The sequence below is a fragment of the Penicillium cosmopolitanum genome, assembly GCF_028827165.1.
Source record: "Penicillium cosmopolitanum strain IBT 29677 chromosome Unknown utg000008l:1.0-4398992.0:1.0-4402845.0, whole genome shotgun sequence".
Classification (NCBI taxonomy): domain Eukaryota; kingdom Fungi; phylum Ascomycota; class Eurotiomycetes; order Eurotiales; family Aspergillaceae; genus Penicillium; species Penicillium cosmopolitanum.
The window spans coordinates 364,040-391,605 of NW_026622678.1; the positions used below are offsets into that span (position 1 = coordinate 364,040).

Consider the following 27,566-nt stretch of genomic DNA (forward strand, 5'->3'; position numbering starts at 1 on the left):
TCAAGGCTAGTTCAGGACATGGGAGATATGCCCCTCAATAATTATATAGGGAGAGTAGGTAACATTGAATTGCCTGAAACTAGTTACTCTACCCTTGGGTATAATAGCACCTGCGTTAGTTCAATTGTGGAAAAGACAAGCAATTCAAGAGAATCTCGTGCAGTATTTCACGCAAGATGATCTCAAGGCCTGTCGCTTGGTCTGTCGAGACCTTGCTGTAATATTAGCACCATTCCGGTTCGCAGATACTACAATTGTCTTTCGCAGTGGCACGTTGACCAGGCCATCTCGGCGTGCGGTTCTCGGGCAGATTGGCCCATACATCCACACCCTGACTTTCAAGATGCCGCACTCACCGGAGACCTTTTTACCTCCGGTGATCAACTCGACCACCGGAAAGAAACAGACCTTCCTATACGCGCCTCAGAGCCACAAGATGGCCTCAAAGATTCCACGATACGGAACCTGGGAGATGACCGACTTGTTTGTGAAACAGTATCCGCCCTTATTCCACGCAGCAACCGATGTTCGTGCATTCGTGAGAGCACTGTCGTCGATGCCGAACCTGCGACATCTTCGCATCAACTGTGAGGGTCAACCACGCAGCCACCGGTATCGTCGGAGTATCGTGGATTAAGCGCTCATATCGTTGCGGGTGGCGGTCGAGCAGGCGCCGTTGAGCCTACTCGGTAGGCTTTCGTTGATCTCCATTCATCCAGGAGCTGTCTTGTATCTCCAACCAACGATCGGATTTGGCGCATCTCCTGCCTCGCGTAGGCGTTGGCACCAGATACGCCATTTGACCATCCAAATGACGAGTTTCTCCCATGAAGTTGGTCCAACAGATCACTTGAAGCTCCTCCATGCGTATTTGCAAAGCTTCCCCACACTCCGCGTAGTGAGGTTTCACTGGCAAGGCCACAAGGGACTATCACCGATCTCCTTGGCGACAGAGCCATGGCTGCAAAGAAGATCCGACAAGCGAGCCGCTGTGCGTGGCATTCCGAAAGCAATGAGTATAACTAAGGCCTTTGAAACTGCACACTCTCCAGGAGATGGAGCTGGTCAATGTCACCATTGACGCATCCCAAATTGCATCTTTCATCCTTGATCACCGACATTCCCTACGCGAGTTCAATCTTCAAGAAATTAACTTGCGAACAGGAACCTGGAATGTGGCACTGGCACCTTTAACCTAGCTCAGCGGCAGTGACCAGTGGAAAGAGGCGCAAAAACACGAAAGCACGATCGACGTCCCCATTGTCTTGAGCCGGACTGGGATCAATGAAAAGCAGTTGCAAAGGGTTCTCCAAGTAGTCGACCGACCAAGGGATGGTTTGCGGGGATGGCGAGGACACGGGTGCGTGATAAAGTCGGGGGGATCGGATCATATCAAGCGGCTGCTACCGGTGTCAGTGCTAAGCTGGCGGTGACGTCAAGCGCACGCGAGAAATATTACGCGAGTAGGGGAGGGAAGGAAATGGGGGATGGGGATGTCGATCCCTCGGAGGGAAATGATTTCATGTGTATCCGCACGGAGGAACTGGATTGAAGGTGAATGTGGAGAAAAGTGCGGAATCACGGGGAGGCGGGCCTCGGTCACGGGCGGATCACATGGCAGCTTCACTTTCCAGCTATAACTTCTACTTGGACTGGTTCATTTATTACTCCTCTCTTCCCCAGAACTTCTCTCTGCACTCCACTCCTTCCACTACTCCACAACTTCATTCACCATGCCTCTCAAGAACGGTATGTGGCTAACCATGGCTTACCTTACATATCGTCGCATCTTGTCACTGACACACTCTCACAGATTCCTTCCCTTCCTCCGCCGCCTTCGACGTGATCAACCAGACTCTCCAGTCTAACGACGCCGACCGCAAGGATGCCGTCGACAAGGCCAAGGCCATCGTCGCTTTCAACCTGAAGAACTCTAAGGGCGAGGAGAAGAGCTGGTACCTCGACCTGAAGAACAAGGGCGAGGTCGGCGAGGGTGCCGCTCCCGCCGGTGGCAAGGCTGATGGTGAGTTGAGCTTCCATATGAATACAAGACGAATGCCAGGAGAAACATAACTAACCATTTTTTCTTGCGCATACAGTCACTCTGAACCTCTCCGATGAGGACTTCGCCCAGCTGGTCTCCGGAAAGGCCAACGCCCAGCGTCTGTTCATGGGTGGCAAGCTCAAGATCAAGGGCAACATCATGAAGGCGACCAAGATGGAGCCCATCCTGAAGAAGGCCCAGGGCGGTGCCAAGCTGTAAATTAGATACCCTTTATTTTTTTTGACGATCCACAAATCTGTACAGATACATTTTCCTCGGTGTTCATATCGTCCTTGCTGTGGATGACGCGCACGAATAGCTCTTACTTTATGCAAAAGAAGTGATGACTATAATTATTGCCCAAACAAAATTACCCGCGCGTAGGAAATGATACAGTCTATGCAGTAGATAGTTTAGGGTAACAACCTTAAGCTCCGAGTCTTATCTACAACTCCCCAACGCGCCCTTCTCGAAGTACTCGCCCTTGCTCCAGTTCGACAAAGTATTCTGCATCCTTGACAGCCTCGACCCGATGCGCGATCGTGATAACCGTCGACAGCTCTAGCTCTTCACGGACAATCTGCTGGATCTCTAGCGACGTTTCATGATCGATCGATGCGGTAGCCTCATCAAGAATCACAACAGCGCTGCGTCGGAGAACAGCCCGGGTGAGCGCGATAAGCTGTCGTTGACCCTGGCTGAGGTTCTTTCCCCCGGCTTCAATATGCGTTTCAAGGTTCCAGCCATGTCGACCACAAAGCCGATCCAGGACTTCCGCGCATTGGCGATCGGAAAAGTCATTGGTCGGATCCAGATTGAGGCGAATACTCCCCGGGAAAAGAACAGGGTCCTGCGCAACAAATGTGACTCGAGTGCGTAGAGCTTGAGTGCTGACGTCCGCGATGTTGATATTGTCGATCAAGATCCGGCCGGACTCAGGTCGAATGACACTGAGCAACGATACTGCCAACGTTGACTTGCCGCTGCCGGTGCGGCCGATAATAGCTGTGATGGACCCACCAGGGATACGAAGCGTGATGTCTCTCAGTGAAGGGTCAAGATGAGGCGCATAGCGCATAGTAGCATTCTCAAAGACAACGTCGCTACCATAGGTGGGCCATGCCGCAGGTGGTTCAATTGTTCCTGGGGATTCCTCTTCGACGTGAAGTAGCTCATCGACTCGTTCGACCGAAACAAAGTCCATCTGTAGCTGACCATATTGCTTGCAAAGGCCGTGTGTAGATTGTACGAAGGAATTTGCAGCAATTAGCACGAAAGCGACAAGTCCGGGTGTCGTGTCGGTGTAGAGAGCCAAAACTGTTAGTCCGAAAGTTGACAATGCAGAAAGACTCTCAAAGCGGTACATAAGCCATGCCTGCAAAGACCAGTAGAAGTGATCCATGCCTTGGAACTTGTCAACTACCGATATAACTCGGTCCTGAAAGCGTTCTTCGGCTCGAAATGCACGGACGGTGGTCAGTCCATGAAGTAGTTCTCCGAAATTGGACAGCAGCGGAGTGAGTGATACCATTTCAAGTCGTCGCAAGCTCTGAGATGTTGGTAGGAAGCGCAGAAAAACCAGGACAAACACCACAGTGAGCAGTAACGAGAATGCGAGGAAAGTTGGAGTAGCCGTTGCAATGACTAGAATCGATGAAATCCAGGTGATGGCATAGAAAGCAATGGTTTGGAATTGTGAGCTGATGTTACCGTCAACAACACCAATATCAGACGTGAGACGGTTCATCAATCGGCCCACCGGAGTGACATCAAAGAATCTAAAGGTCGCATAACTGACCCGTGTCATCACTTGCCGGAATAATGTCTTGCCAGCACAATAAACGATTACCAACATCAAGCTTTGGGAAACAAGAAGGGTCGTTGCCTGGAAGGAGACGATGCAGAAGAAAGCCCAAAGCCACGGACGAACATCGTCACTTGGAGGGGGTAATCGATCTATGGGATTCCAGGACATGAAATGAGAATCCACATAAGACGCTGATGCGAGGAAGGCATTTCCAGACGGAGAGAGGTTGACCCCAGGCAAAGAAGTCATTCAGAGTCAAAGGTATCTGGTTGTAGGCTTCACCCCATCCCTTGAGGAACCATGACTGTCCCACAGCAGCCAGTCGATAAACAGTCAGAACAAGAACCAAGGAAAGCCACCACCGATATTTTCCAGCTCGGATATAGCTCCAGTAAACTCGAGCTTTGACACCCCATTCGGCACGATGTTCTTCCTCAATGAACTTTTCCGGAACTGCACTAGCTTCCTCTTCACTGGAGGCATCCTGTTCAGTTTCCGATTCTGACTGGCCGATTAGCGATGTCTCGGTCCCAGTATTGGTAGACGCTTCAATTGCGCTCTTGTCATAAACAGTGGCGTGTCCATCAACGATATTGACAATTTGCCCAGCAATACCCCGAACAAGTGCCATACGATGTGTCACCAAGACCACAGTACGATCTTGAACCAATGGTCCGGCCAAACATTTACGGGCGACAAATTCGGCCGTGTTGTGATCAAGCGCAGATAAAGGATCATCTAGTAGCAGCACGTTCGAGGCACTGTACACTGCCCGAGCTAGAGCGACACGCGCTTTCTGGCCTCCAGAAAGACCAATGCCGTTCTCGCCGATAAAAGTCAGATCTCCGTGTTTGAATCGAGAGAGATCGGGAAGGAGAGCGCAGGCTTCGAGTGTCTTCTTGTAGCGCTGCTCTTGGTATGGCGAAGAGAACAGAATGTTATCGCGAATGCTCATACTTTGCAACCACGGTGTCTGGGCGCAGTAGCCCACCATTTCGTTTGGAACACGAGAGGACCCTTCAATCTGATCGAGCTCCCCTAGAAGCGACTGTAGGAAGGCGGTTTTCCCTGCGCCTACCTTGCCGCTGATGACTGTGAGACCCTTTGGGATTATCACACTGACATCCTTTAGAACAGGTGTTAGTTTCCCAGGCCAGGCATATGTGCAAGAATCTAGGTGGAATGGAATGTGCTCGGTTGAAGTATCCGCGGGATTCTGTATCTTGTCTGGCTCTGCCATGAAGTCCTCGATGCGGCCCAAGGCAATTGAAGCATTGATGAGAGTAGTAATCAAACTTGGAATCTCGCGTAGACGGACCTCGAGCATGGAGAACAGCTGCAAGGCAGGGAATATGATATCGATCCTCAATTCATGACCGGCAAGGACGGTGTAGGAATATAGTGCCAGAACGGGGAAAACACCACTCGCGAATGTATTGATGAAGGTAATCAAGATGTTCCATAAGCCTGTAATGATTCGCAAGTCCAGCTCATGCTGTCGAGCATCCATAACTTGACGAAGCCAATGATCTTGCCACCCATACCACCGGAGATGACGGATTGCTTCAACAAACTGCGAGGTAATTTGCAAGCGAACGTCTGTCGCGGCTCGCTTGACGCGTTCATAACGAAGCAATATTTTGGTAACAACTGCATTTGCTGCTTGAGCAGCCAAAACAGACAGTATACCCAAGAAGCAAGATGGACCAAATAGCGTCCAAACTAGGACCACGGCTATGATCAAGCCCAGAGGCTTATCAATTAGACTGTCAATCTCCCAGTATCGCTGAGCTACGTCGTAAACATCACCTCGGAGAAGATTGAAAATCTTTCCCAGGACGCAGCTTCTTTGGCCTTGTTCGGCTTTGGCTTAGACTTTCCAGAAATAAAACGATGCCAGAGGCCAGGCTTACCTGGGGAAGGCTCAGCCCCATGAGTTACCGTATCCCCATTGGCAGTTTCATCTTCTTCATTCAGCACCTCCGCTGCCTTTTCGTGTGTGCCGAGGATATTCTTTCGCGATAGTGCCTTTTCATAAACCATCATAACCATTTCGCCTCTTGACCTCTCGTAGCACCGGCGACCGTACCACAAATTCAATACTTGAGATTGTGCAGCAACAAGTCGTAGCACCAACGACAAAAATGCGTACGTCAATGGTACTCTTTTCGGCTTTGTCGGATCCTGCATCGATTTCAAGAGCTGCTGCAGGAGCACGGGAGTTGAGAAATCACAGAACATCTGCACAATGGCAATAGTCGAAATGATAAAAACATCCAGGCCATTCGCCCTCAGGGTCCGAGCAAGCACAGATCCCTTGAGCCGACGGAATTTCTCATGGAGACGGCGATGTTGGAACTCAAATCCGAGTAGCCAGACATCGCGTTCATGTAATTGCCTGTTGCGCCCGAGGGCGATCAACGGCTGTATCCACGAAACAGTAAGAAACTGCCATAGTCGGAGGTTATCTTCTGGACTACGGAAGTCACTGTTTGGGGTCTGGCCGACTGTGCTAATTTCGAAAATCGGGGTTGAGGTTGTTCGAAAGGGCATGAGAAGGATAATGAACGCGTTGAGTAGAGCAGCACTGGCACCAACATAATGGGCGACTGCTTTGGATCTCCGGCCTGTGTCGCTCTGGACAGCCACAGAGAGATCGACGGCAAGAGCTAGAATGAAGTAAGCCAGAAGAGGAATTGAACATGATCTCGGCCTTTTAGCGGCGATCAATGCGGCTGCTGTAGCCTAGAATCGAGTCAGTGAAGTTTATGATTATACACGCGTTACCTACCCAAGATGTGACGAATATTATTTCGAAAACATTAGGGTTCGAATATAAGCAGCTCCAGGCCTCTGCGAAAAATCCAATTGTTGAGAATCCGAAAAGCGTGATAGTCCAGTGAAGGGGCTGGTGTTTGGGTCCTTCCTGCGGGAGCTCTTCTTGCTGCTCATCTTCTGATACGAAAGGCAGAGTCCACTCAGGGCGCCATCGATGCAGTAAGGGCCCAAATAGGTGATGTACTGCGATAATCAAAGCGACACTTGTCGGTGCAATTGCGAAGTATGGCAATGCACATGGCGACAGCCAGGCGTTGTCGGAGTCCTGGATTGGTCAGACCGACTGTATCTGCCGATGTAAGGAGGTCATACCCAGAAGTGGCCACAATGACGTTGGTCAACGTCGTGGGAGAGGGGGATCTGATTCATCGTTCATTCCGTCGAGAATAAGATAAATTCCTGCGATTAATTGATTGGAAAGTGTCCTCATGGCAGCTAGACTGGCCGGTTTCATTCAACCTGCGGGGATGGGAGGGGGGAACAACGTTCCTCCGGTGGGGACATGAGTATACAAAGAGGGATACTCGTAAGTACTAAGGTAAGTAGCAAGACAATGAATCCGTTGATATGTTCAATTGAGAAAGTAAAAACGCTAAATGATAAATAAAATATACAGAATAAAAACGCCAGCTATTCTCGACCGGCGTATCACCCACCGATGAACATAAAGGACATCAATCCTGCCCATCCGCCTACCATCACCACAGTCAAGATCCCAGCTCCCGCTTTGTCTCCTGTTGTGATTGGTTTGGGCGTGTCCTTGTCGGTTTCACTCTCTGCGCCAGCATTGGGGTTGCTTTTACTGTCTCCTCCAGTGGTGGATGTCACTGGTCCTTTGCCACTATGCTCATACCTGACCAAGTATGAACTGAAGATATTGCTGGCGCTAATCTGTTGTTCCATTCCATTCATACCGTCGTATTTCGACTGGTACCAGCGGACACCACATGTATTGTTGCCGAGTCCGGTACAAGACTTTGCAGCCGCCTGAATAGATGCCTCCAATTTCGGTAGAATCGTATCATATGTCGACGGAACCAAAAGCGCGGTGTATGCAAGCCACCAGGAGAACAGACCCTTGAACAAGATTTCGTTGTCGTTGCATTGTTCTGAGGGCTCACAAGTTACCTCCTCCATGGCACCACCGTGTTGAGACAAGAAGAACTGCTGAAATGATGTCTTCAGGAGACCATTGACAGCAGTAAGCCATTTGTCGTCGCTGGTCTACACGCAGAATTGTTAGTATGATCTGTCCAAATAGATTACTGCAATGCAATACTGACCTTGTTGTACATATAAGCAGCTCCACCCAGATAAACACCATAATTGTAGGTCCACTGGATATTGCCGGGAGATTTGCAGTTGTCATCCATATTGGCTGAGTCTGCAATAACCCAGGTCTTATTATTCATAAGCACAGAGCTAGCCGACCAGTTCCAGGCCTTCTCCGCCCAGTCCTTGTATTCAGAATCTCCGGTATACCGGTAAAGACGAGCTGCCAGCTGGAAGAATCCACCGTTTGACACAGAATTCTTCATTGTATATCCACTTTGGTAGACAAAGGCCTGCCAGCGTAGCCCACCGCCACACTTTGTCGTGTCCCATCGGTTCTTCTGGTCATTAAAGACACCCTGCGCAAGGGAGAGCCAGGAATGTCCATCCGAGACATCTGGAAGCTTCGATTCGGCCGCTTGGATTGCTGCAAGACCCCAGAACATTTGATCATCATTTCCCTACAAATTCCAACCATTAGTTCTGGCAGCCAACCTTGAAGCCATAACATCTTCTGGGTAACAAGCCTTACCAAGAATGAACTATAGTTGCTAGTCCAGTAGTCGCCGTTTGGTCCACCTTGAAATTGCAAGGCCTCACTCAACTCATCGTTATATGTATCGTCGCCAGTGAAATGCCAATAATTGAGAAGCGCGAGAGATAGAGCAGCACCTTCCCACCACTTGTCAGGGAAACCGCCTGGAATCTGACCCGTTTCATTGCCATGATACCATGTCATCATTCCGTAGATGGACTGTGATGCAGCATCCTTGATAGACTCTGTTGTTCGTAATCTGAGATTAGTGGCCATCACTCAATCGGATTGGATGGAGAACGAAACTCACGTTCGTCGTCAACTTGAAGGTCAATCGCAGAGACTTTTTGTCCGAACAGTAATCCATAGAGGAGACATGTCCATGTTGACTTGAACCACATCGCGACGGGAGATCGCGTCCGCTAACCGACTCGTTGTATTGGGTAAACTTGAGGCCCGCTGGTTTATCCGGTACTGTGAGCGTCGTTAAAATCAATTGGCCTCCTGTGCAAGTCGTGAGCCTTTGAGAGGAGAAGAAAGGCTTGTCTGGGGTTGGAATCGAAAAAACCAGCGTTTGCGGGGCGGCAAGTCTCAGGACTGCGCTGAGCCGCCCCAGCTATGTCACCTACAAATCCCTGAGAAATATTAAATGGAGCCTTCGTCTTACCCTGGTTAAAGTGGAGAAGGGGTGGACGTAATCACCGTCAATCTTGTGTACAAAAGGGTATGTAAGGACCCATTCGCTGTTATCAGGTGTGGTGGGTAGCTATGAACGTTATGACTCGCCAAGACCCTTGATTCCCCGAGGCCCATTCGAATCACGTCAACCAACTGGATCAATGGATCGTCAGGAGATTCATGGCTGTGTTCTCCACTCTCAAGGATTCGACGGCACGCATGATTGATCGCTCACATGTATCGTAGCCCGAACACAGACCTGTTCTGAAAGGAACACGCACAGCATGTCTTCAAGCAGCCAAGAGGCTGCGCAGCATGCGACATCTCGATACTCTATGGCCAAAAATCAATCGGCTTGGGGCGCACGGAGCCGAAAGGCTTGAGAAGGTCTTAAACCAATGATAATATAAGTGTGGGAAGAGCGGGTCAGGGTCAGCTCCACCTAACTTCGACTCCACCACTGATATTGGTGGAAGAAACGCGCTCTGGAGCGATCTTCTATTTTCGGAGTGACAATCACTTCCGGATGTGTCGAATCCCACTGACATCATCCTATGAAATGTTCATCGCCTGCTCAGGGGGAGCAAGATTGTTCAGGTACTCTTGGCGATTTCCGCCTTCGGTGCTTTTCACCGCCCAGGAACATTGAGCCGGGTACGATATTGATGATCTTGACCTACAGTAAAAAGCTGACAATTCCTTGGTCACTTGGCATTTAAGCTTATTTTCTTGTTAAGTCGTGTTCTTTGGCCCCCGTACTTTCACATTTCGGTTTACTCATTTTTCCCTGTGTCGTGCTATGATCACCACCTCCTTGCTTACGAGTATGACCTATTGATATTTCTCGTGTACAGACTTTGCGATGCGATACTTAGTAGTATATGAAAAATAATGCCGATAGCAAATAAACCTTGGAATCCGACAAAGCGCGGGATCTGGAGATCGAGAAGTATGAAAAACAAATACCCTTATTAGCTGGCTTCTACACCAATCGTTGCCTCAATACTACCAACATAATCCATGATTTCTCAATAGAACGTACTCTACCTGTTAGCTTGGAACAGTTGATCTGTCTCGGCGGACGCCTTGCATTCTTTACAGTGATGTTTACAGTATAAATTCTAACACTCTTCAAAATAGATAGCACTTCGTGAAACTACAACTTGATATTGTGTCATTTTTTCAAATGCAAAAAGCCATACCAGATACAACTTCAGTCAAGCAACTCACTCCGCTGGACCAGTCTATGCCGAGGATCTACATCAGCGCAGTATTTGTTTTCAAGGAGACATCACCGACACCTCAGATCACCCAAAAGCTCCAATACGGACTAGAAAACCTTTTGAAACAGATCCCTTGGTTAGCGGGAAAGGTCTTCCACCGCCGGACCCGCGGGTTTTCGGCCCCGTCGGTCCGCCAAGACTGGTGCACGTGTATACATAGTTCAACGCCCAATTATACTGGAATTTTGAAAGAAAAAGAAAAAAAATTCTTAAAGATTTAAGAAAATCTGGTTCTAGAAATTATTATCCTAAGTTCTAACCCTGGAGCCGCCCACCACTGGCCTCCCGTACAACCCGCATCCACTCGATGCCCGATAGTTCATCCGCATGAATCGAGACCTTAAAATCAAGTATTCTTCTGAGCTGCTCCTTCGTCGCAGCGTACAACATCCGAGACTGGCAGTGGTCAGATATGACATAGGTAGCAACGTGGTAAAAACGAGTTAAGAAAAATACGCACCCGCGTCGACGTTTCCTCGGGCACCCAACTAATAAAGACAGTCGTTGCCCTAGTCGCACCGACCACGTTAGTCACAATGATCCCAAATCTCTCACTCACAAATCAGAGTCTAGTGTCGGGTGTAATATACCTTTTCCCATCCCCCTTCAAGTCATATTCCACATCATAAACAGCATACCTTGGGGCCGGGTTTCCCTCACGATCAACGGAAGATGCCAGTTTTTGTAGAAAAGCCTCATAGTTTCTCTCAGTAGAGCTCTCTTCCACCTCAATGGACCTTTTATCGTCGCTGATTTTGTAGATCAGAAAAGATGGCTTGTTTGCGCCTCGCTTGTTGTGGAGTTGGGTGTATGCAGTGATGCATTCGGTTGGGATGTTGACACTTTTTGATTCCAAACTTAGCAAAGAGTCCTCACAAGAAGAACCCGCTTTACTTGATGACATACCCAGATGGAAGCTAACACCAGTGAAACCCATCGTCAGTGTCAAATTCAATGATCCCACAAAAGTTGAAATTGTAAACTAACCGACATTGTGCCTGAGGTGGTGAAGATTAAGAATGAGTGAACTTAGTATGGTGTGAAAAAAAAAGATATTCTCATATTCCAAAAACAATGCACAACAGCAGCTATTAAATGGTAAATCTACCCTAAACTATTTTTAATCAACCAGGCAGAAAAAAAGATTGCTCCTTTAGCATGTCTTTTGAGAAAGGAATTCCCCAATACTAAAGGGGCTTATCGGGTCTTTGGGTCTTTGGGTTTTTGGTCCCACGGGCCCGAGAGGCCGGTTGCTTAGCAGTGAAATTGTCAGAAATAGATAAAACCATGATTCAGCATTAGTGATATAATTTTCTGTATTATTGCCCTCGTTGCATTCGACACTAAAGTATTAGAAAATAGCGAAAGCATTAGGTGGGCTGGCCACCCCACCGACAACCTGATCAATCAATAAAGTTAGCATCCTCCCGCACATACATACGACATATTGAGTTAGATTTGATCTACCTTGAGGGGCATGCTAGACAAAAAGAAGCTATATCTGCCAGTCGCCTTGCAGTGCTGAGATAGCTTCTCCAAGTCAAACATTTCACCGATCGGAGTTCCCCACCCAGCCAGCACCCATTCATGAAGATTGAAGTCCGGATCAGCATGGCTACCCCGGATTGGAGCCCGTTCAAAGCTCGGCGCATCGCCGGCGACGGCAGCAAATTGTTGATCCCACAGCCAGCGGACCATACCCTCTGTCGCTTCCACACCGCTGAAATCAGGACTTGGGCGTTGCGGAATTGCTTCGCGCTGTTTATCATCCAAGTTATTGTATGCAGCGGTGAATCCGCATCTGATGAAAAGAATATCGCCCTTCCTGAATTCAAGATTATGGTCTTTGATCACTTGTTTCAGTTGCTCGAGAGTTATAGCTTCGGAACTCAATGCAGATACCGATATGGATTTGCATGCGGCCCATTCAGCAAAATCGAGCAGAACGCCACGGCCAGTGATACCACCATTTTCGGCAACAGCTAGTATTTCTTGGTCAATTATGGCGCCTTATGTAACGAGTACAAATTTTATGGGATTCGCGTACTGTGTATGCCAATGACATCGGAGCTCTCAATCTCATCCGTCGTATGCCCGTTATAAAACTGTCGTGACTTTTGGTTCGCTGAGACCCGATTTAGTATTCAACTCTCCAAGATACTTACTGTTACCTAGTGTACCTAGGTAGGTAATTATCAACTCACCGTAATGCCGGAATCCATCCCACTGTGTTGAGCCCTGGCTGTTGAAGGACAAGATGTCGTCATATATACAGTTGGGATGCCGGAGAATTATCTGCTGCTTGAACGGGTCGCGATTGAAGCTCGGATAGGAGGGCATGCTAAGCGGCCAATCGAGAGAGATGCGCACTCCAGTCCTGATTTCTCTGGCGGCTTCCACGATAACCCCAGGTGTGAGAAAGTTGAGTGTACCAAGTTCATCCTTAGGCCCAAACCTGCCCCAGGCGTTTCCTCGTGGGCCCTTCGGGTCGAGGGGGAGGGCATCGAAGGGAACTGTCGTTGTATCTTTGATGGCTGCCATGGAGTGTAAGAGCTCTGCGGATGTGCAAGGTCGAAGAACCCAATTATGATCCAATACTGACTTATCTTTCACTCCTTCACTCGGTCTTAGATGGCCCGTAAACCCCTCATTGCGGAGGTACCCCACACCCCCACGCGTCGGATTCATATCCGCTCCCGGCAAAAAGCAGACCAACAACCCTATTCCCGGATATGACTATAAAGGTAGATATATGATAAACAGGAGACTAGCTAAGTAGATGATTTTAGCTCTGTCGCGAAATAAATCATAGTGTTTCCTTTTATCCCTTGTAAAATGAAGTACATTGATTTAGAGTGTAATAGGTGGGCCTGAGATGTACTAGGATGTCTACTCCGTACTCGTAGTAGTAACATTTAATCTGATGGGATAGTCAGGCATTCGGAGGAAAGTTCAAATGCTATCCGAGTCCTTATATGTCAATATTTCGTTCCATAATTCCAATTTTGTCAAATAGGTCTTATCGCCCACAGCCATCACAGTCAAGTGAGAGACGCCATGAATACTAGAGCTTCGAATATCGCGAAACCCAATGCTGACTTGAACAGCATTAGGTAGGCAGACGGTCTATAGAAATAGAGTCCGAAAATTGGCCTAGGCCTCTTGGTTACCGATCTATTTTAGTCCTTATTTGACTACCCGCTGCGGACTTATCTCGATTTTCTTTTTTGGCATATAGACCCTTTTCAACTTTTTTTTAGTTGCCTAAAATCTTTCGGCATGCTATTCGATGCTGTCATTATGCTTCACCAAAAGTAAGATGTCTATGGAAGGGAGGCGGCTGATCTAGCATGGGGCCTAAGCCGCGACCTTGTGGAACACTGCCATCTGATTCGAGGCTCGTATAGTGTAGACTTTCGGACGGCTTCCGGCAAAGCCCCCAGCCTCAAGCATTCAAAGCGTGGCACTCTCCTAAAATTAGCAAATGGGAGGCATGGGGTGGGGAAATCTGACAGAATCACTTCAGAGTTAGTCCATACGAACTAGCCAATCGAGGTTACGTCTTAGGGCCATGTGGACCCACCTTTAGGGGGCCATCTCGTATGGACAAAGTCAACAACGATTTTTCATCAGGCAGCGGGAAAGCAACAGATTGATATTTAAATCAGTCATATCTCTAGATTTATCCTCATCAAATTCAAGGTCGTTCTCATAATCACTAGTACCATTGCCTTGCGTCATACGCTTCACCGACATCATGGCTCAATGCAAAGGTACGGACAAATTACAAGCATCTCCGATCTGCGATTGCATTCCCCATCAGAATCAAGTAACTAACAAGTGATAGCTTTGACGACTCCCGATACAATGTGGCCATATTGCCCATCAATTGCCCCTGCATACCTTTTTGCCGTCCTCTTCGGCCTGACAACTCTCTTCCACATCGCACAGGCAATCCTGCATCGCAAATTTTACTGCTGGGTCATCGCCATGTCCGGAGCGATGCAAACAGTGACCTATATCTTCCGTATATTGAGTATTCTCAGTCCGGCCAGTTATAGCTATTATGCTACTTGGTTCATCCTGATTCTGGTCGCACCACTGTGGACCAACGCCTTTGTCTATATGGTTATGGGTCGAATGGTCTGGAACTTCAGCGATGATGCACGTGTCCTGCACGTACGACCATGGAGGTTTGGTCTTTTTTTCGTCATTCTTGATATAGTGTTAGTCCCCTTTTCTTCGATATATGGCCCTATGCTAATGATCGAAAAGCGCGTTTATTGTTCAAGTCTATGGAGCCGCGACGGCAGCAGGCGATGATGTCTCATACAACACGGAAATGATGGGACTACATATTTATATGGGTGGCGTCGGCGCACAGCAGCTCTTTGTCCTCATGTTCATTGTCTGCGCAATCTTTTTCCACCTCAAGATTATCCGGCAGCAACGGTCAGATCTGAAGAAGGCTCTACTTCTCCTATATGTGCTTTATGCGTGTCTCGCCTTGATCACGGTAAGTAGGAAAGACTCGGAGCTATAATATGATTATAGTATGAAGCTAACTGGAATAAAGCTGCGCATCTGTTTCCGTTTGGCCGAATATTCGCAGGGTCTAGAAAGCAAAATCCCCCTCCACGAGGCGTACCAGTATTGTCTGGACAGCTTGCCTATGCTGATTGGACTCGTGCTTCTCAACGCTGTGCACCCAGGCCGCATCATGCCGGGCAAGGATAGTGACATGCCGAGCCGCAAGCAACGCAAAACTATGACAACCTACACTAAGACTCGGGCATTGGATGATGAAGTGGTATGTACTAGTATTGTTCTCTGCTATATGATATGGCTATCGCTGACATGTTCCATTTAGACTCTACAGGAATATTCGAGCGTCTAGAGGGGGGCTATTTAATACTATTGCCAAATTGTTTGTACGCATTTAGCGCATCGGTGTTTCATTGTTAGAATGTGTTGGTAATGATAGAAATGGCTTGTTGTTATGGTGTATACTCTGTCTGCCATATCCTCGTAAATTCCACCGTAATTTTCATAATTTTCCCCCACGGATGTATTCAAGCTGGAAATTCAAATTATGGAGATAAAATAGTACACACTTTAGTCTCAACTTTTGTTGCTCAACGCCAACCTAAGAAGTTGTTGGCTCATGAGAATCGAGGCTAAGCCCTATCGCTGACAAAGTGGAATCGCGTCGCCCCCAACCGACAATTTTCAAGCCACCGAGACGACCCCTCGTTCGTCCACCCCATACCACCTCCAATCCCCTACAGCTTGCGAGAACCATGCCCCGAGTCGATCCGGAGGCCCGAGTACGAGCATATCGGCCCAAGACAAGGACCGGCTGCTTGACCTGCAAGTCCGTTTCCCCCGCCGCAACATGATCCCCTGCTGACTGGATCTAGGAGTGAGAGGCGCATTTCTCTGCTTTAACCTCTTTTCAAGTTCTTTGACTACTCACTGAAAACAAATAGAACGACGCGTCAAGTGCGGTGAAGAACGCCCGGTCTGTCGGCGATGCACGTCTACCGGCCGCCAATGCGATGGCTATGGAGACACTAAACCATCGGTTAGCTTAACGACTTCACGATTAAATTCACTACTGCCGAAAGGACCCACTGTCCAGCCATCTGCCGTTCCCTGGTATAATTTATTTAATAGCGATCGGGAGCGCCGATCCTTTCAATTCTTCCTGGAGAAGACCGCCCCTCAGCTGGCCGGCGACTTCGAGTGCGCCTTCTGGGAATCCCTACTACTACAGTCCGTGCACCACGAACCGGCCATTCGCCATGTCACCGTGGCCCTGGGTTCACTCCATGAAACCTTTGAACGCGATGTGGCCCCATTCCGCTCGGGTCAATTGGCTTCCAACGGCACCTTCGCCCTGCATCAATATCTATCTGCTATGCGCTGCTTAATGCCCACGCCCACCAGCTCGCAACCTCTTGACGTTTGCCTAATATCCTGTGTTCTGTTCGCTTGTTTTGAGGTGCGTTTCTATTCCTCCCTTGCAGAGCGATGCGTACTAACTCCAATGTTTAGGCCATGCGTGGTCACTACGGACCAGCCATCACACACATCTCCAGCGGACTGAAGATCCTTGCCGAGATCCGAAGAAACGCTTCTAGCACATTTGTAACGTCTGACTTGAATAGAAGGCCGTATATTCCAATGAATGTATTGTGTGGTTTGTTCACACGCCTCCAGGGCCAGGCCGCTGTTGTACGGGTATCCCTTTTCGGAAATCGTCCCCATTGCTAATCACTTTTGTCACAGACCGATGAAGATATCCGTTCAGATCAATTCAATATATGGCCTGAATTGACTATAGATCTCACCCGGCCCGTTGGTTTCGATTCTCTAGCTGACGCGCGTGAAATGCTCGAGACCTACACTTATTGGTACCGACAGCAGGACGCACGGAGAATATCTCGAACGGAACAACTCAAGACTCAGCATTCAGAGATGATTGCAGATTCAATCGCCAATCTTACACGTGATGCCGTTACCCTACGCGATACTGGGCTCTCGTTGCTGGAGCGCTGGTCTACAGCGCTGGAGGAATTTTTGCATAAGCGCGGTGCCTCTCTTTCCACTCGCGAGCGCCGGGGAGCCGCCATTCTACAACTACGCAAGATTGACTGCTTCGTAGCACTCAATGCCCAACCACTAGCCCCCGAGTTAGAGGCAGAGAATTCAAGTTCTTTTGCCTGGGACAAGTTCTGCCCTTTTTTCGAGCAGATGGTGTCTCTAGGCGAGTCGATCAATGACTTATATTCTTCTCCTTCGTCTTCGCCATCTTGTTCGGTCTCGTCATATCCATCCTCATCAAAGACATTTTCGCTCGACTTCGGCATCATTGCAAGCATGTTCAACGTCGCTGCTCATTGTCGCGACCCCTACATCCGAAGGCGTGCCGTAAGCGTACTTCGCTCCTCCACCGTCCAGGAAGGGGTGTGGAACAGCGTCGCTATAGCGGCTATCGCAGCGAAGTGGGTCGAAATCGAAGAGGAAGGGCTGGGGCCCATAACAAGCTGCGCAGATATACCTGCTGCAGCAAGACTAGCGCAGTTTATGCCTGTCTTCGACGTGGGTCAGCCCAGTGTGCAGGTATATTTTAGCCATTCGCTCATTTTGGATCCTGCGAATGTGCGCAGAGAAGTATTGCAATGGTAGGATAGATGTTAGACAATAAAGAGTTTCAATGTATACTATAAGGCAAGCAGGTACAGAATGATAGCTATTCCTAGTCATCTAGCGATACCAAAATTACCTCTTGATGGATCGGAGCCTGGGTACCAAAAGGTATTTTCAGCTCCAGCCTGAAGCACATCAAAATAAAAGATGAAATTTCAATAGTTAAGTACAAATCCGATAAGGAAGAATCAAAAATATCTGTTACAAAGTAAAGTACGCAATAGTCGCAGCGTATGTGTCCAAATTGTCACCGACGACAGCCAAAGAAGTCCCATCCTTGACAATCATGTGCGTCGTGCCAACTGTACTCAGAGCATACACCACCAAACTGCTCGTGCTACCTTCGATGCTAAAGATTTCGCTTTGGCAGTTTTCGGGTAACGGGAATGTCGAGCAAGTGGTGCTGTAGTGGTTGAAAAAACTGTACAATCCTGCTCCGTAGATGTTAATATTACTGCTATCGAGGACACGAAGTCCTAATGAGTCGCAGTTTCCGGAGAGACAGCTGCTGTAGTCTGGATCTTTCAAAGCGGAGTTGGTAGGATAGGGGCTATTTGCCGCATCAGGGTTGGGTTGGTAGTATCTGAAAGGTAGTTAGTGAGATGTAAAATAAGACTTCGTGCTTGGTCTTCAAACTACTTACGGTGTTTCTGTTTGGATGAACCCTGCCACGACTGACTTGGCCCCCGAGAATTGATACTGATAGAGAGAGTGGTGCTCAACAGCCGTTCCATACCTGATAAAGTTAGCGACAAAGCAATCTGAAATTCCGATGGTGTACTTACAGCCATATGTTTTGGCCTTCAACCAGCAGACCTCTTCCGGAGTAGACGGAGATCTGAGTATTATCAGCACTGTCAAGGTCATGGTCTGCTGTCCACAGCCAGACATTGTCTAAATACACCCCACTGGCGCTACTAGTTATGTGCATAGACATGTAAGCAACCTCGCAAGCGGCAGATACAGCCGCAGAGGTTGGGCACTGAGCCACCTGCTGCTGAGAGCCGGCGAAGCCACCAATGCGAGTGTGGACATCCCACATTCCGGAGCCCGAGCTTGCAGCCAAGTTCCATTCGATCAAAACGGCGCCAGGAGTAGATCCTTGCGTGCTGACAATCATATCAGACCACTCAACTGAGCCCGATTCGCCGGATTTGCCAACTTGAATAACCGGAACGGGATTCGAGATGCTTGAAAAAGCACTTCCACTTGCCATGATCACTGGGTATGCTTCTCCGACGATCCGCGATCCAGGAGGGAAGTATATAGTCTTTGTGACCTTGTAGGTTCCTTGATCGAAGAAGACAATCTTGCCAGAAGATGCAGCCGAGGTCAAAGCCGATTGAATGGCAGATGTATCGTCTGTAGAGCCATCTCCAGCAGCTCCGGCACTTCTAATGCTGACAAACAATGACTGAGCAGATGCTTCGTACTGAGGCTTGCTCTTTGTATAGTATTTCGACGATCCACTTGCCAGCAGTGCGCTGGGGCGTGTTGGCGCAGTGAAAGTACCTTGAAAGTTGGTAGGTCCGTTAGAGAGTATACTTATGGCCCTGTCCCCAAGCACCAATTGTTGTGGTGCCGCCAGCAAGAACGGTGCCACTCGGACCCTTTACTGCAACTGGGACATTCTCAAGAGCAATATTCTCCAGAATAAGACTTCCGTTGCTTGAGGTTGAAGACTGCCAAGCACTAGTCACAAAGGTCGAGCAATCCTGAATGGTACTGTCAAGAACAACGACTGATCCCACGAGTTGATTCCCAACACCGCCATTATTAACTGAAATGGCAGTAGTACAGTTCGTGATCGTGAGACCCTGGTAGGTCCAGCCCCAATCCCAGATTTGAGAAATACCCGTCACTGCGTCCGAAACTACCAAGTTGCGCATGGTGAATTGTTGATTGCCGACGTTCGCACCGTACAGGCCGCCGGTGATCGTGATATCAGACAAGAACCCACCAGAGCCTAATTCTCACAGTCAGTTCCATCATATGAAGGGATGGGTTTGTTGATCTCACCATTCTCAATGAATAAGCCTTGGTGTTGGGTCCCAGAACCAGAGCTCAGAACGATATCCACATTCTGGATACTGGTCGCCTGTCCAGTCGGCCAATGAATTCCAGTGGCAGCTGAGCTCGCGGGGATATTGGTCAGGTCCAGTTTCAAATTGCGGATCTGTCTGAAGAAGACGTTCGTTGAAGTCCATCCTTGATTGCCATCGCTTTGGTATTGGTCTCCATCGATCAACCCAAGTCCACTAAAACCGGCAGTGGCCTTGATTACGGGCATGGAATTTGGGTTTCCAATCAGCTGAGTGAAGTAGTAGTCGATGATGGATGAAGAAATCAGGTATGTTCCCGCCGGGAAGTAAACGATAGCGGGAGTGGTGGTCGAGCTCTCACGACTCGCGGGTCCAAAACGACCGCCAGCACTGATTGCAGAATTAATTGCAGCAGTATCATCGGTCACTCCGTCGCCTACAAAGCATCAGTATTGTATCTAGATTTGATGATAAGCGGGAGACTACCTTTGGCGCCATAGTCCATGACATTGCGGAAAACAGTGTAGCTGGAAGGGTTTGAGTTGAAAGCAGCTTTGCCCTGATGAGAAATACCGGCAAGCCAATACGACGCGTCTGCTACTGCTGCTGCTTCAATGGCAATATTGGCGTCAACGGCCTCGGTGCTTTTGCTCAGCTCGGCGGAGGCAGTTCCAGTAGGGCCATCATAGTCTGTCCAGTTTGCCAGGGGCTTCAAGGCAGATTGGACGAGCTCATCCACAGCCGGGATATCCAGAAGCTGTCCACGAACACATGATACCAGGGAAACAAGCGTGATCACCGAAACATAATGCATTTTGACTCCAAGCACAGATCACAAAGGATGTGGAGCAAATTATGCAGCGGGGGTGCACCGTTTCTTATACCCACGCATCCACATTCAGCTTCGGCATTTCTTCTAGATCCAAGGAGCTATGCATTTAGCGTGGAGAAGGCGCGCATGACAATTCAAGGAAAAGGAATGAGAGCCCACGCGGTCCACGTTGATATTGCCGAAAGTGACCCCGAACGCGCAACGAGTGCCACCCCGGAGTACTACTTGAGACGGGGAAAATAAAATCGAATGACTCCAGGGCCCTCAAATTACCGGCAGAGGCTGGTTTGGCATTTCAGCCATCGCCAGTCAGGGCATTTATTCACGCTGTCACGCTGGACCTGCCTCATGATCTAGGGGCGAGGTAAAATGAAAATAAGGAATAGACCGCGCCGATCGCGCCCCATGGGGGATCGAGTCCCCTGTCGAAGCTGCAGGCTGGAGCCAATAGCGAGGAAAATCACTGCCACCACACATTTTGCTCGAGCTCAAAGGGAACTAGGCGGACGGAGTGGGCAGCAAAGAGGAATGGAATGTGACTAGCTGCAGAATCTATTGGCGCCACTTTGGGGGAAATGCAACTCAGGGGTCACGCATTGTGACAGCCCTGGAGGTAGTCGAGAGGAGTTCAAGTTGAGGAGGAATTAAATATCGCATCGGAAGGAACTGTTTCCAAGTAACCACCTGCCCAGGTGCCAGTGGACATGTGTCCGAATACCTCTCTATCCGTGAGGTACGAAGTGCCTAGTACTACGTGCTGGCTCGAATGTATATATCGGAAGGATCCACGCAAGAACCCAAGGATAACCTTGGTTTATCTTGCAAAACATCAGATCACAAAAACAACGTGGCTTTGGATAAACCTGCCCAATCCAATAGCTCCGCTACGATAGTCATGTATTTTCGCTCGCCCCGGTCACCGGTGTAGTATACTATATATCATTCTGCAGAGGGGTAAAAGCACCGGGTGAGAACTTGAAGCAAGCGCTATACTAGCAAGCGAACAATCTCTATTTAGACTGAAAGCCATGCAAGTGCTCGTGGCAAAAATTAAGAAACCACCCAGGTTTTCGTTAGTGATGACAATTAGGTTCGCGACTTGAAACCGTTCGGTCAAAGGGGCTTGGGTCTGGATTGCCAGTAAGACCGGACTCTGGGAAGTTAGAACTCCGGATCAAGATTGGATACGGAGTAAACGGAGGATATGGGACAGATCGCGATCGCAGAACGGTGCAAAGATGAATGATGCCCCGAAGAAGACCCCCGGTGAACCGTGCACGAAGACTGCATGAGTTGCTGCGTCCACCCACTGCAGAAGCGGTTTTGAGTCGGACCTGAAGAGGATACAATGTATGGTTACCACGACGTCATTGAAGAGGCAGAACTTTTGCATCGGAGAAGCTTCGATGAATGTCGCCGGGGGTTCTTCTGTCGAGACCGTATCTGGTTTGAGTATAACCGAGCTTCCACGAAAGAAAGGAAGGTTAAGTAATTGTACTCAAAGAGAGATAGATACTCGTAGTGGAGAGAAGATGCCCATGCAACACACATTCATGCCAAGACAACCTCACGTGACGGCAGAAATGGGTGGGCGTCCGCGAGATTTGGCAGTCTCCGCGTTCGAAAAAAAAAATATCCCCAGGGCCAAATCAACCTCCTCCCTCCCTTCCGACATCGCGAAAAGACTGTATCTCCATCGAAGAGATCAGTTCACCATCCTATCCTTCCGATTTTTGACCCTGGTGACTCCACCGTCGTAGTCAGCTTGCGCGACGGATCGTGGGCAGAAGGTCGTGTCACGGAACAAGACCAAGACCTCAACATCTCCCCATCGAATCTTGCAGAGACAAATTAGCTTTTGCTCTCTGGGTAATTCAAGATATCAAATCGGTGATCTCCGAAGTTTTAGTCCTCTCTCGCCTTTCTCCCGATACCGCGCGACGAACAGACGAAGCTCTCTCACAGCGGCTTATCCCACGCGCGTGCGAGGTGACCAGAGCTCCCCCACGACCACAACAAGGCCTGGGATAGATAAATAAACCTCCCTTGAAAACGACCCTAGGGAATAGTTGAAGAAACCGAGGAGGATTTTGGATGATTTTGGATTGAAACCTAAAAGATCGCAATTGATCTTGGGAAGGCACGACTGTGGTTTAAATTTCACTGTTCCCGGTTGCTCCTGCTTCAGCATCACCACCACCACCGTCCATCACCACAACAACAACAAACATCAACAAACAAACAACCTCCACAACAGGTTGTAGTATGTCAAAACGCTCAGCCCAAGGTCCCCAAGGATCCAAAGACGACGACCCTTTTCTTGAAATGTCGAGCACTCCAAACGAAGCGCCTCAGCGCGCCACTGCCGCTCAGTTGGCTAGCAGAAAGTAAGTGACACACACACCCCCCGGTTCCCCTTCAGGAGCAGTGCTGGTATGGTGATGAAAGTCGAGGTTCCCTAGGCGAGGACAAAGAATCCTGCCTATGAGAAAAAGTCCAGGTCGAGGTGCACGGAGACAGACAGAGTGCGGGGGACGCGAGAGCTGACAGCAAGTGAATGTGCTGTGGCATCCTCTCGTGCTCTCACTCTGATACTCTCATCCATGATTCACCTCCTCCTCCTCCATCCACCAGACTCTGCTTCTCTACACCACTCCATTACTGCTTCTCTTTGTCTCTATTCAATCCACACATTGAGATATGCGCTTTTTCCGTCGCATCATCGAAATGTCGCATCTCAATCTCCTCCGTAGCATCCGCAGCAGGAATTCCCAGAGCCCACCAGCTAACAGTCAATCACCCAACAGAATCAAGGATATCCGCCGACGCCCTCGAGGCACAACCCCGACTGGCGGTGCTGGCGCAGACCAACAACCCTCCAATGCCTTCGGTGGCCTTTCTACCCCCAGCTTTTCAAACCCCGCTCCCAGTTTTGGAGCTCCTCCAGCTCAATCTGGAGGCTTCACTTTCGGCCAGACCCAGAGCCAAAGTTTCCCGGGAGCCAGCTCCGGCCCCAGCCAGCCTAGCCAGGGCAGTGCTTCACCCTTCTCGTTTGGAGGCGGCGGCGGCGGAGGTGCTGCTCAAACTGGCTTCAATTTCGGGAACTCTTCTGGTGGATTCGGTTCTTCTACGTTCAACAACCCTTTTGCTAGCGATGCTAGCAAAGCTGCCCCCACCCCGACTACCCAGAGCGCTTCCTTCACAGGTTTCAATTTCGGTAACCAAACCACTTCTCAACCCGCACAACCATCCCAGCCTGCCTTCTCCTTCGGTGCGCCACAAACCGCGACTCCCTCGATGGGTTCTGGCATGTTTGGTCAATCAAACGCCATGAACTCCGCTTCCACCCCCGCTGATTCTATGCAAATGTCGCCGGACGCCAAACCAAAGACCTCCACTACGACCCAATCATCTTTCCAAAGCCGCAATCTCTTCGGAGAGTCGGCGCCCAATTTGTTCTCTCCAAAGCCTGATACCCAGGCCGGTAACCCATTCAGTAACTTGAATGGCACTTCGACCGCTGACAAGCCCGCGAGTGACAAGGCCGAAGGCTTTGCTGCCAAGCCTGCGTTTGCTGGTCAATCAACCCCAGCATCTAACCAAGCTCCTCAATTTGGAAACCTATTTGGTGCCCCCGCTACCGCTGCAAAACCATCAGAATCTGAGAAGCCTGCATCGACGAACATGTTTGGAGCTGGCTCGACCCAGTCTGCATTCCCGGGCCTGTCGAGCACGAAGCCTGCGACTGAGCAAGCCACTCAAAATAACATTTTCGCACCGAAGTCCACCTCGGAGCAGAAAACCGACTCCCCTGCCGATGCCAACCCATTCAAGAACCTCTTCGGAGCTGGTTCAGCTACTCCTCAAACGTCCGCCCCTCCGGCTCAGGCTTCTCCAGCTCAGAATCTTTTCGCTCCAAAGCCAGCCTCGGAGGATCCCCCAAGAAAACCTGCGGAAGCTCAGCCATTCAAAAACCTGTTCGGTGGAGCTGCTACTTCCAGCACGCCTAAACCTGCTGAGCCCTCGGCATCTACCAACCTGTTTTCACCTAAGCCAGCCGACGCTACGCTGTCTAAATCTCTATTTGGGGCTCCTGCTGGCACTCCCAAGCCTTTTGAAGCCCCCAAGGAGCAGCCAACCCCAGCACAGAATCTTTTCGCTCCTAAGCCGACCTCGGATCAACCCGCGACAAACAATCTATTCGCGTCAAAACCGGCAACAGACCAAGCTTCCGAGAAGCCGCCCAACTCCAACCCATTTGGATCTTTGCTTGGAGCGTCTGCCCCAAAGCCTAATTCATCGGAGCCGGAGCCCGCCAAACCCCAATCTACCCCGACACCAAATCTATTCGCATCTTCACCGGCCAAGGCACAGGCGTCGACAACCTCGGCCAAGTCTTTGGGCGGTCTCTTCGGCGCCAAGCCCGATACGACCGCGCAGGCCGCTGCTCCTCCGACTCCAGTCTTTTCAAATGCTAAGCCGACGACCGCTCCTCCGATTCCGAAGTCGGGTTTGGCTGATAGCGTGGACAAGAGCAATTCCGAACTAGTGAAGAAGCTTCGCATTCTGGATACAATTTTCAAGGAGGAGTTGTCCACCTACCAACCTGGCGTAGATGGGTTTGACCGTTTGATTATGCATTATCTCGCTGTACGTCATTCAATTGGCGCGCCAGTCGGTATTAAGAATGACTGGAAGAACTTTGGGACGACACCTGTTCCTAATGGCCAAGTTGCTAAATCTTCTGTGAAACGGGTGAATGACTCGACCACCTCCAGCGTGTTCGCACAGTCGTTCTCGTCCCCAGCAAAGGCAATTGATCCAGTGAATGCAGCGGTCAAGAAGCCCGATAATCCGTTCGCCAAGCTTAACACCGCAGACGCCGGATACTCGTCCAAGCCCGCTGAAAATCCATTTGCGAAGATTCCCACCAGCGCCACTAGTGCCACTTCTGAATCTGCTCCCATGGCTGCTGAGAACCCCTTCGCCAAGATCCCGACCACGACTCAAACGTCAACTCCCTCGGCTCCGACAGTCAAGAAGTCTGACACACCTGCTGCTCCAAAGCTGGCGGGTAATATGTTTGCAGGTGCTCAATCAGCGAATACCAATGGCTCGGCAGCTCCTCTTTCTATGCCCAAGTTTGGCAACACCACTGGCGGTGTGGACTTCATGGCACAGTTTAAAAAGAAGGCAGAAGAGACCGCGGCCAAAGAAAAGGCTAAGCGGAAGGCAGAGGACTTCGACTCTGATGAAGATGACGAGGAGGAATGGGAGCGTCGTGATGCTGAGCAGCAACGTGAGAAGCGTGCCAAGTTGGAGGGCGCTTCGAAAAAGAAGGCAGTTTTCGTTCCCGGCAAGGGCTTCTCATTTGTTGATGCGGACGAGGAACCACAAGAGGATTCTTCTAAGAAGCTTGCGCTGCCTGCCCCTTCTCCTGCTCCTTCTTCTAGCTCGATCTTTGATTCTTCGAGCCTGCCCGTCCCGGCCTCGCAAAACATTTTCGGTCGCATCTCGTCGACAACTCCCCAACCCGCCGATGATGGTAATGACAGCGACGCCTCATCAGAGGCGAAACCTCGATCACCGAAGCGCCGTGTCTCTGGCGATGGCAATGATGAAGACGACGATTCTGACGCTGCTGGGCACAAGTCTAAGCGAACAAAGGCAACCGAAAATGGCGATACAAGCAAGTCTAGCTTGGACACACCCCTTCCGGCGCCGACTGCTGCAGCAAGCCGAAGCCTTTTCGACCGTATCGAATCCCCAACCCCAAGCATTGCTTCTCCCAAGCCAGCTTCGGGCGGCATCAACTTCGGTGCCTCTACCCCTTCAAATTCAACAAACCCTTTCGCGTCTCTCGGCGCAAAGTCTCAGACTTCTCAGCTCTTTGGTGCCTCGTTTGGCACCGGCTCGTCCCTGCCGGCATCTACCACTTCCCCAGCTCCGGCCGACAATACCTGGAAGCCCTCCACCCCCATCAAGTTTGCCACCGACACGAACTCAACCTCCGCCCTAGCCTCCACTGAGGCATCAGCTCAGACTTCTGGTGCTGAAAACGCCACCTCCGGAGCTGCAACACCCGATGAAGAGGGTGGTGCACCTGGCTCTATATTTGACATGTCCTCCGCCAATGCTGGCGAGGAGGAAGAGACCGTGGTCTTTGAATGCCGCGCCCGCGCTTTCAAGTTGACCACTGGTTGGGTCTCCCAGGGCACTGGAGTTGTGCGACTGCTCAAGCATCCCGGCACCGGTCGTGCCCGAGTTGTTCTCCGTGCTGATCCTGGTGGCAACATCATCTTGAACACGCTTCTTAAGAAGGAGCTTGACTATGCGCGTACCAGCAATAGCATGCAATTCATGGTTCCTCAGGCTGATGGCAAGCCCGAGCAATGGGCTGTTCGAGTGAAGGCCGAGTCGATTGAGGCCCTCAACGAGCACTTCCAAGCTATTAAAAATTAGATTCTCACTTGAGAACAGGAGAGAAGGGGTTCACGTTGGCAGGTTGTTTCTTTTTTCCCTCTTCTTCTCTTTATTCCCTTTTTCCTACCATTCCCGAATGTACGATAATGCAAGGAATCTACGTTGCACGTTCCTGTCCCTGTTCCTGTTCTTATTTTTGTTTTCAGCATTCATCAGGCGAAAATATGCATTTTACCCCCGGCTCCCGGTTTCATCATATCATTGTGTTCAATCCCTCCGTTTGTGTATTTGTGTATTGTCCCAGTGGGGTTTAATAGACTAGCTAGCATTGAATGCCAGGTGCAGTTTGATCAAGCTAGGTACTTCCGAGGTTTCCAAGACGGCGTAGTACTAATAGGGCAGAAGGATCCTCAAAAAGATCGAACCCACCAATCGCTATCTTGATACTTTCTTACTCAAACACTACTAGTAATATGCGGGAACGACTACATCTACGGAAGGAAACGGAACAGAATTTGCACAATGCACACACAAATCAAGGGTATGAAGATATTTTATTTTGAAAAGCCCCAACCGAACCCCAGTTGTAACATGGAATCA

The 27,566-nt window shown here is 49.7% G+C and overlaps 9 protein-coding genes across 9 annotated transcripts; 5 read left to right on the forward strand and 4 right to left on the reverse strand.

Moving 5' to 3' along the window:
- Positions 1-343: 343 nt before the first annotated feature.
- On the forward strand, positions 344-637 carry N7509_006676 (uncharacterized protein; the record flags this gene model as incomplete). Its single annotated transcript, XM_056631313.1, has 1 exon — positions 344-637. The coding sequence occupies one exon, from the start codon at positions 344-346 to the stop codon at positions 635-637; it is 294 nt and encodes a 97-aa protein (XP_056486864.1).
- A 1,096-nt stretch (positions 638-1,733) lies between these two features.
- Positions 1,734-2,263, forward strand: N7509_006677 (SCP2 sterol-binding domain-containing protein; the record flags this gene model as incomplete). Its single annotated transcript, XM_056631314.1, has 3 exons — positions 1,734-1,749; positions 1,814-2,023; positions 2,100-2,263. 3 exons carry the CDS (start codon positions 1,734-1,736, stop codon positions 2,261-2,263), a joined length of 390 nt encoding a protein of 129 aa, XP_056486865.1.
- A 226-nt stretch (positions 2,264-2,489) lies between these two features.
- On the reverse strand, positions 2,490-8,897 carry N7509_006678 (uncharacterized protein; the record flags this gene model as incomplete). The annotated part of the gene is made up of 8 exons (XM_056631315.1): positions 2,490-4,000; positions 4,083-5,714; positions 5,765-6,596; positions 6,643-6,954; positions 7,386-7,913; positions 7,973-8,422; positions 8,494-8,741; positions 8,807-8,897. The coding sequence occupies 8 exons, from the start codon at positions 8,895-8,897 to the stop codon at positions 2,490-2,492; spliced, it is 5,604 nt and encodes a 1,867-aa protein (XP_056486866.1).
- A 1,815-nt stretch (positions 8,898-10,712) lies between these two features.
- On the reverse strand, positions 10,713-11,394 carry N7509_006679 (actin-binding ADF family protein; the record flags this gene model as incomplete). The annotated part of the gene is made up of 3 exons (XM_056631316.1): positions 10,713-10,853; positions 10,918-11,005; positions 11,048-11,394. The coding sequence occupies 3 exons, from the start codon at positions 11,392-11,394 to the stop codon at positions 10,713-10,715; spliced, it is 576 nt and encodes a 191-aa protein (XP_056486867.1).
- A 414-nt stretch (positions 11,395-11,808) lies between these two features.
- Positions 11,809-12,998, reverse strand: N7509_006680 (cyclase family protein; the record flags this gene model as incomplete). Its single annotated transcript, XM_056631317.1, has 4 exons — positions 11,809-11,856; positions 11,925-12,439; positions 12,505-12,582; positions 12,662-12,998. 4 exons carry the CDS (start codon positions 12,996-12,998, stop codon positions 11,809-11,811), a joined length of 978 nt encoding a protein of 325 aa, XP_056486868.1.
- A 1,216-nt stretch (positions 12,999-14,214) lies between these two features.
- Positions 14,215-15,354, forward strand: N7509_006681 (RTA1 domain-containing protein; the record flags this gene model as incomplete). The annotated part of the gene is made up of 5 exons (XM_056631318.1): positions 14,215-14,230; positions 14,305-14,683; positions 14,733-14,973; positions 15,019-15,267; positions 15,337-15,354. 5 exons carry the CDS (start codon positions 14,215-14,217, stop codon positions 15,352-15,354), a joined length of 903 nt encoding a protein of 300 aa, XP_056486869.1.
- Positions 15,355-15,757: 403 nt separating this feature from the next.
- N7509_006682 (uncharacterized protein) lies at positions 15,758-17,648 on the forward strand (the record flags this gene model as incomplete). Its single annotated transcript, XM_056631319.1, has 5 exons — positions 15,758-15,784; positions 15,947-16,041; positions 16,134-16,461; positions 16,515-16,694; positions 16,749-17,648. 5 exons carry the CDS (start codon positions 15,758-15,760, stop codon positions 17,646-17,648), a joined length of 1,530 nt encoding a protein of 509 aa, XP_056486870.1.
- A 222-nt stretch (positions 17,649-17,870) lies between these two features.
- On the reverse strand, positions 17,871-20,525 carry N7509_006683 (glycoside hydrolase family 55 protein; the record flags this gene model as incomplete). Its single annotated transcript, XM_056631320.1, has 6 exons — positions 17,871-18,252; positions 18,313-18,405; positions 18,455-19,181; positions 19,237-19,635; positions 19,689-20,147; positions 20,198-20,525. 6 exons carry the CDS (start codon positions 20,523-20,525, stop codon positions 17,871-17,873), a joined length of 2,388 nt encoding a protein of 795 aa, XP_056486871.1.
- Positions 20,526-22,868: 2,343 nt separating this feature from the next.
- On the forward strand, positions 22,869-27,005 carry N7509_006684 (uncharacterized protein; the record flags this gene model as incomplete). Its single annotated transcript, XM_056631321.1, has 2 exons — positions 22,869-22,930; positions 23,351-27,005. 2 exons carry the CDS (start codon positions 22,869-22,871, stop codon positions 27,003-27,005), a joined length of 3,717 nt encoding a protein of 1,238 aa, XP_056486872.1.
- Between the last annotated feature and the right edge of the window lie 561 nt (positions 27,006-27,566).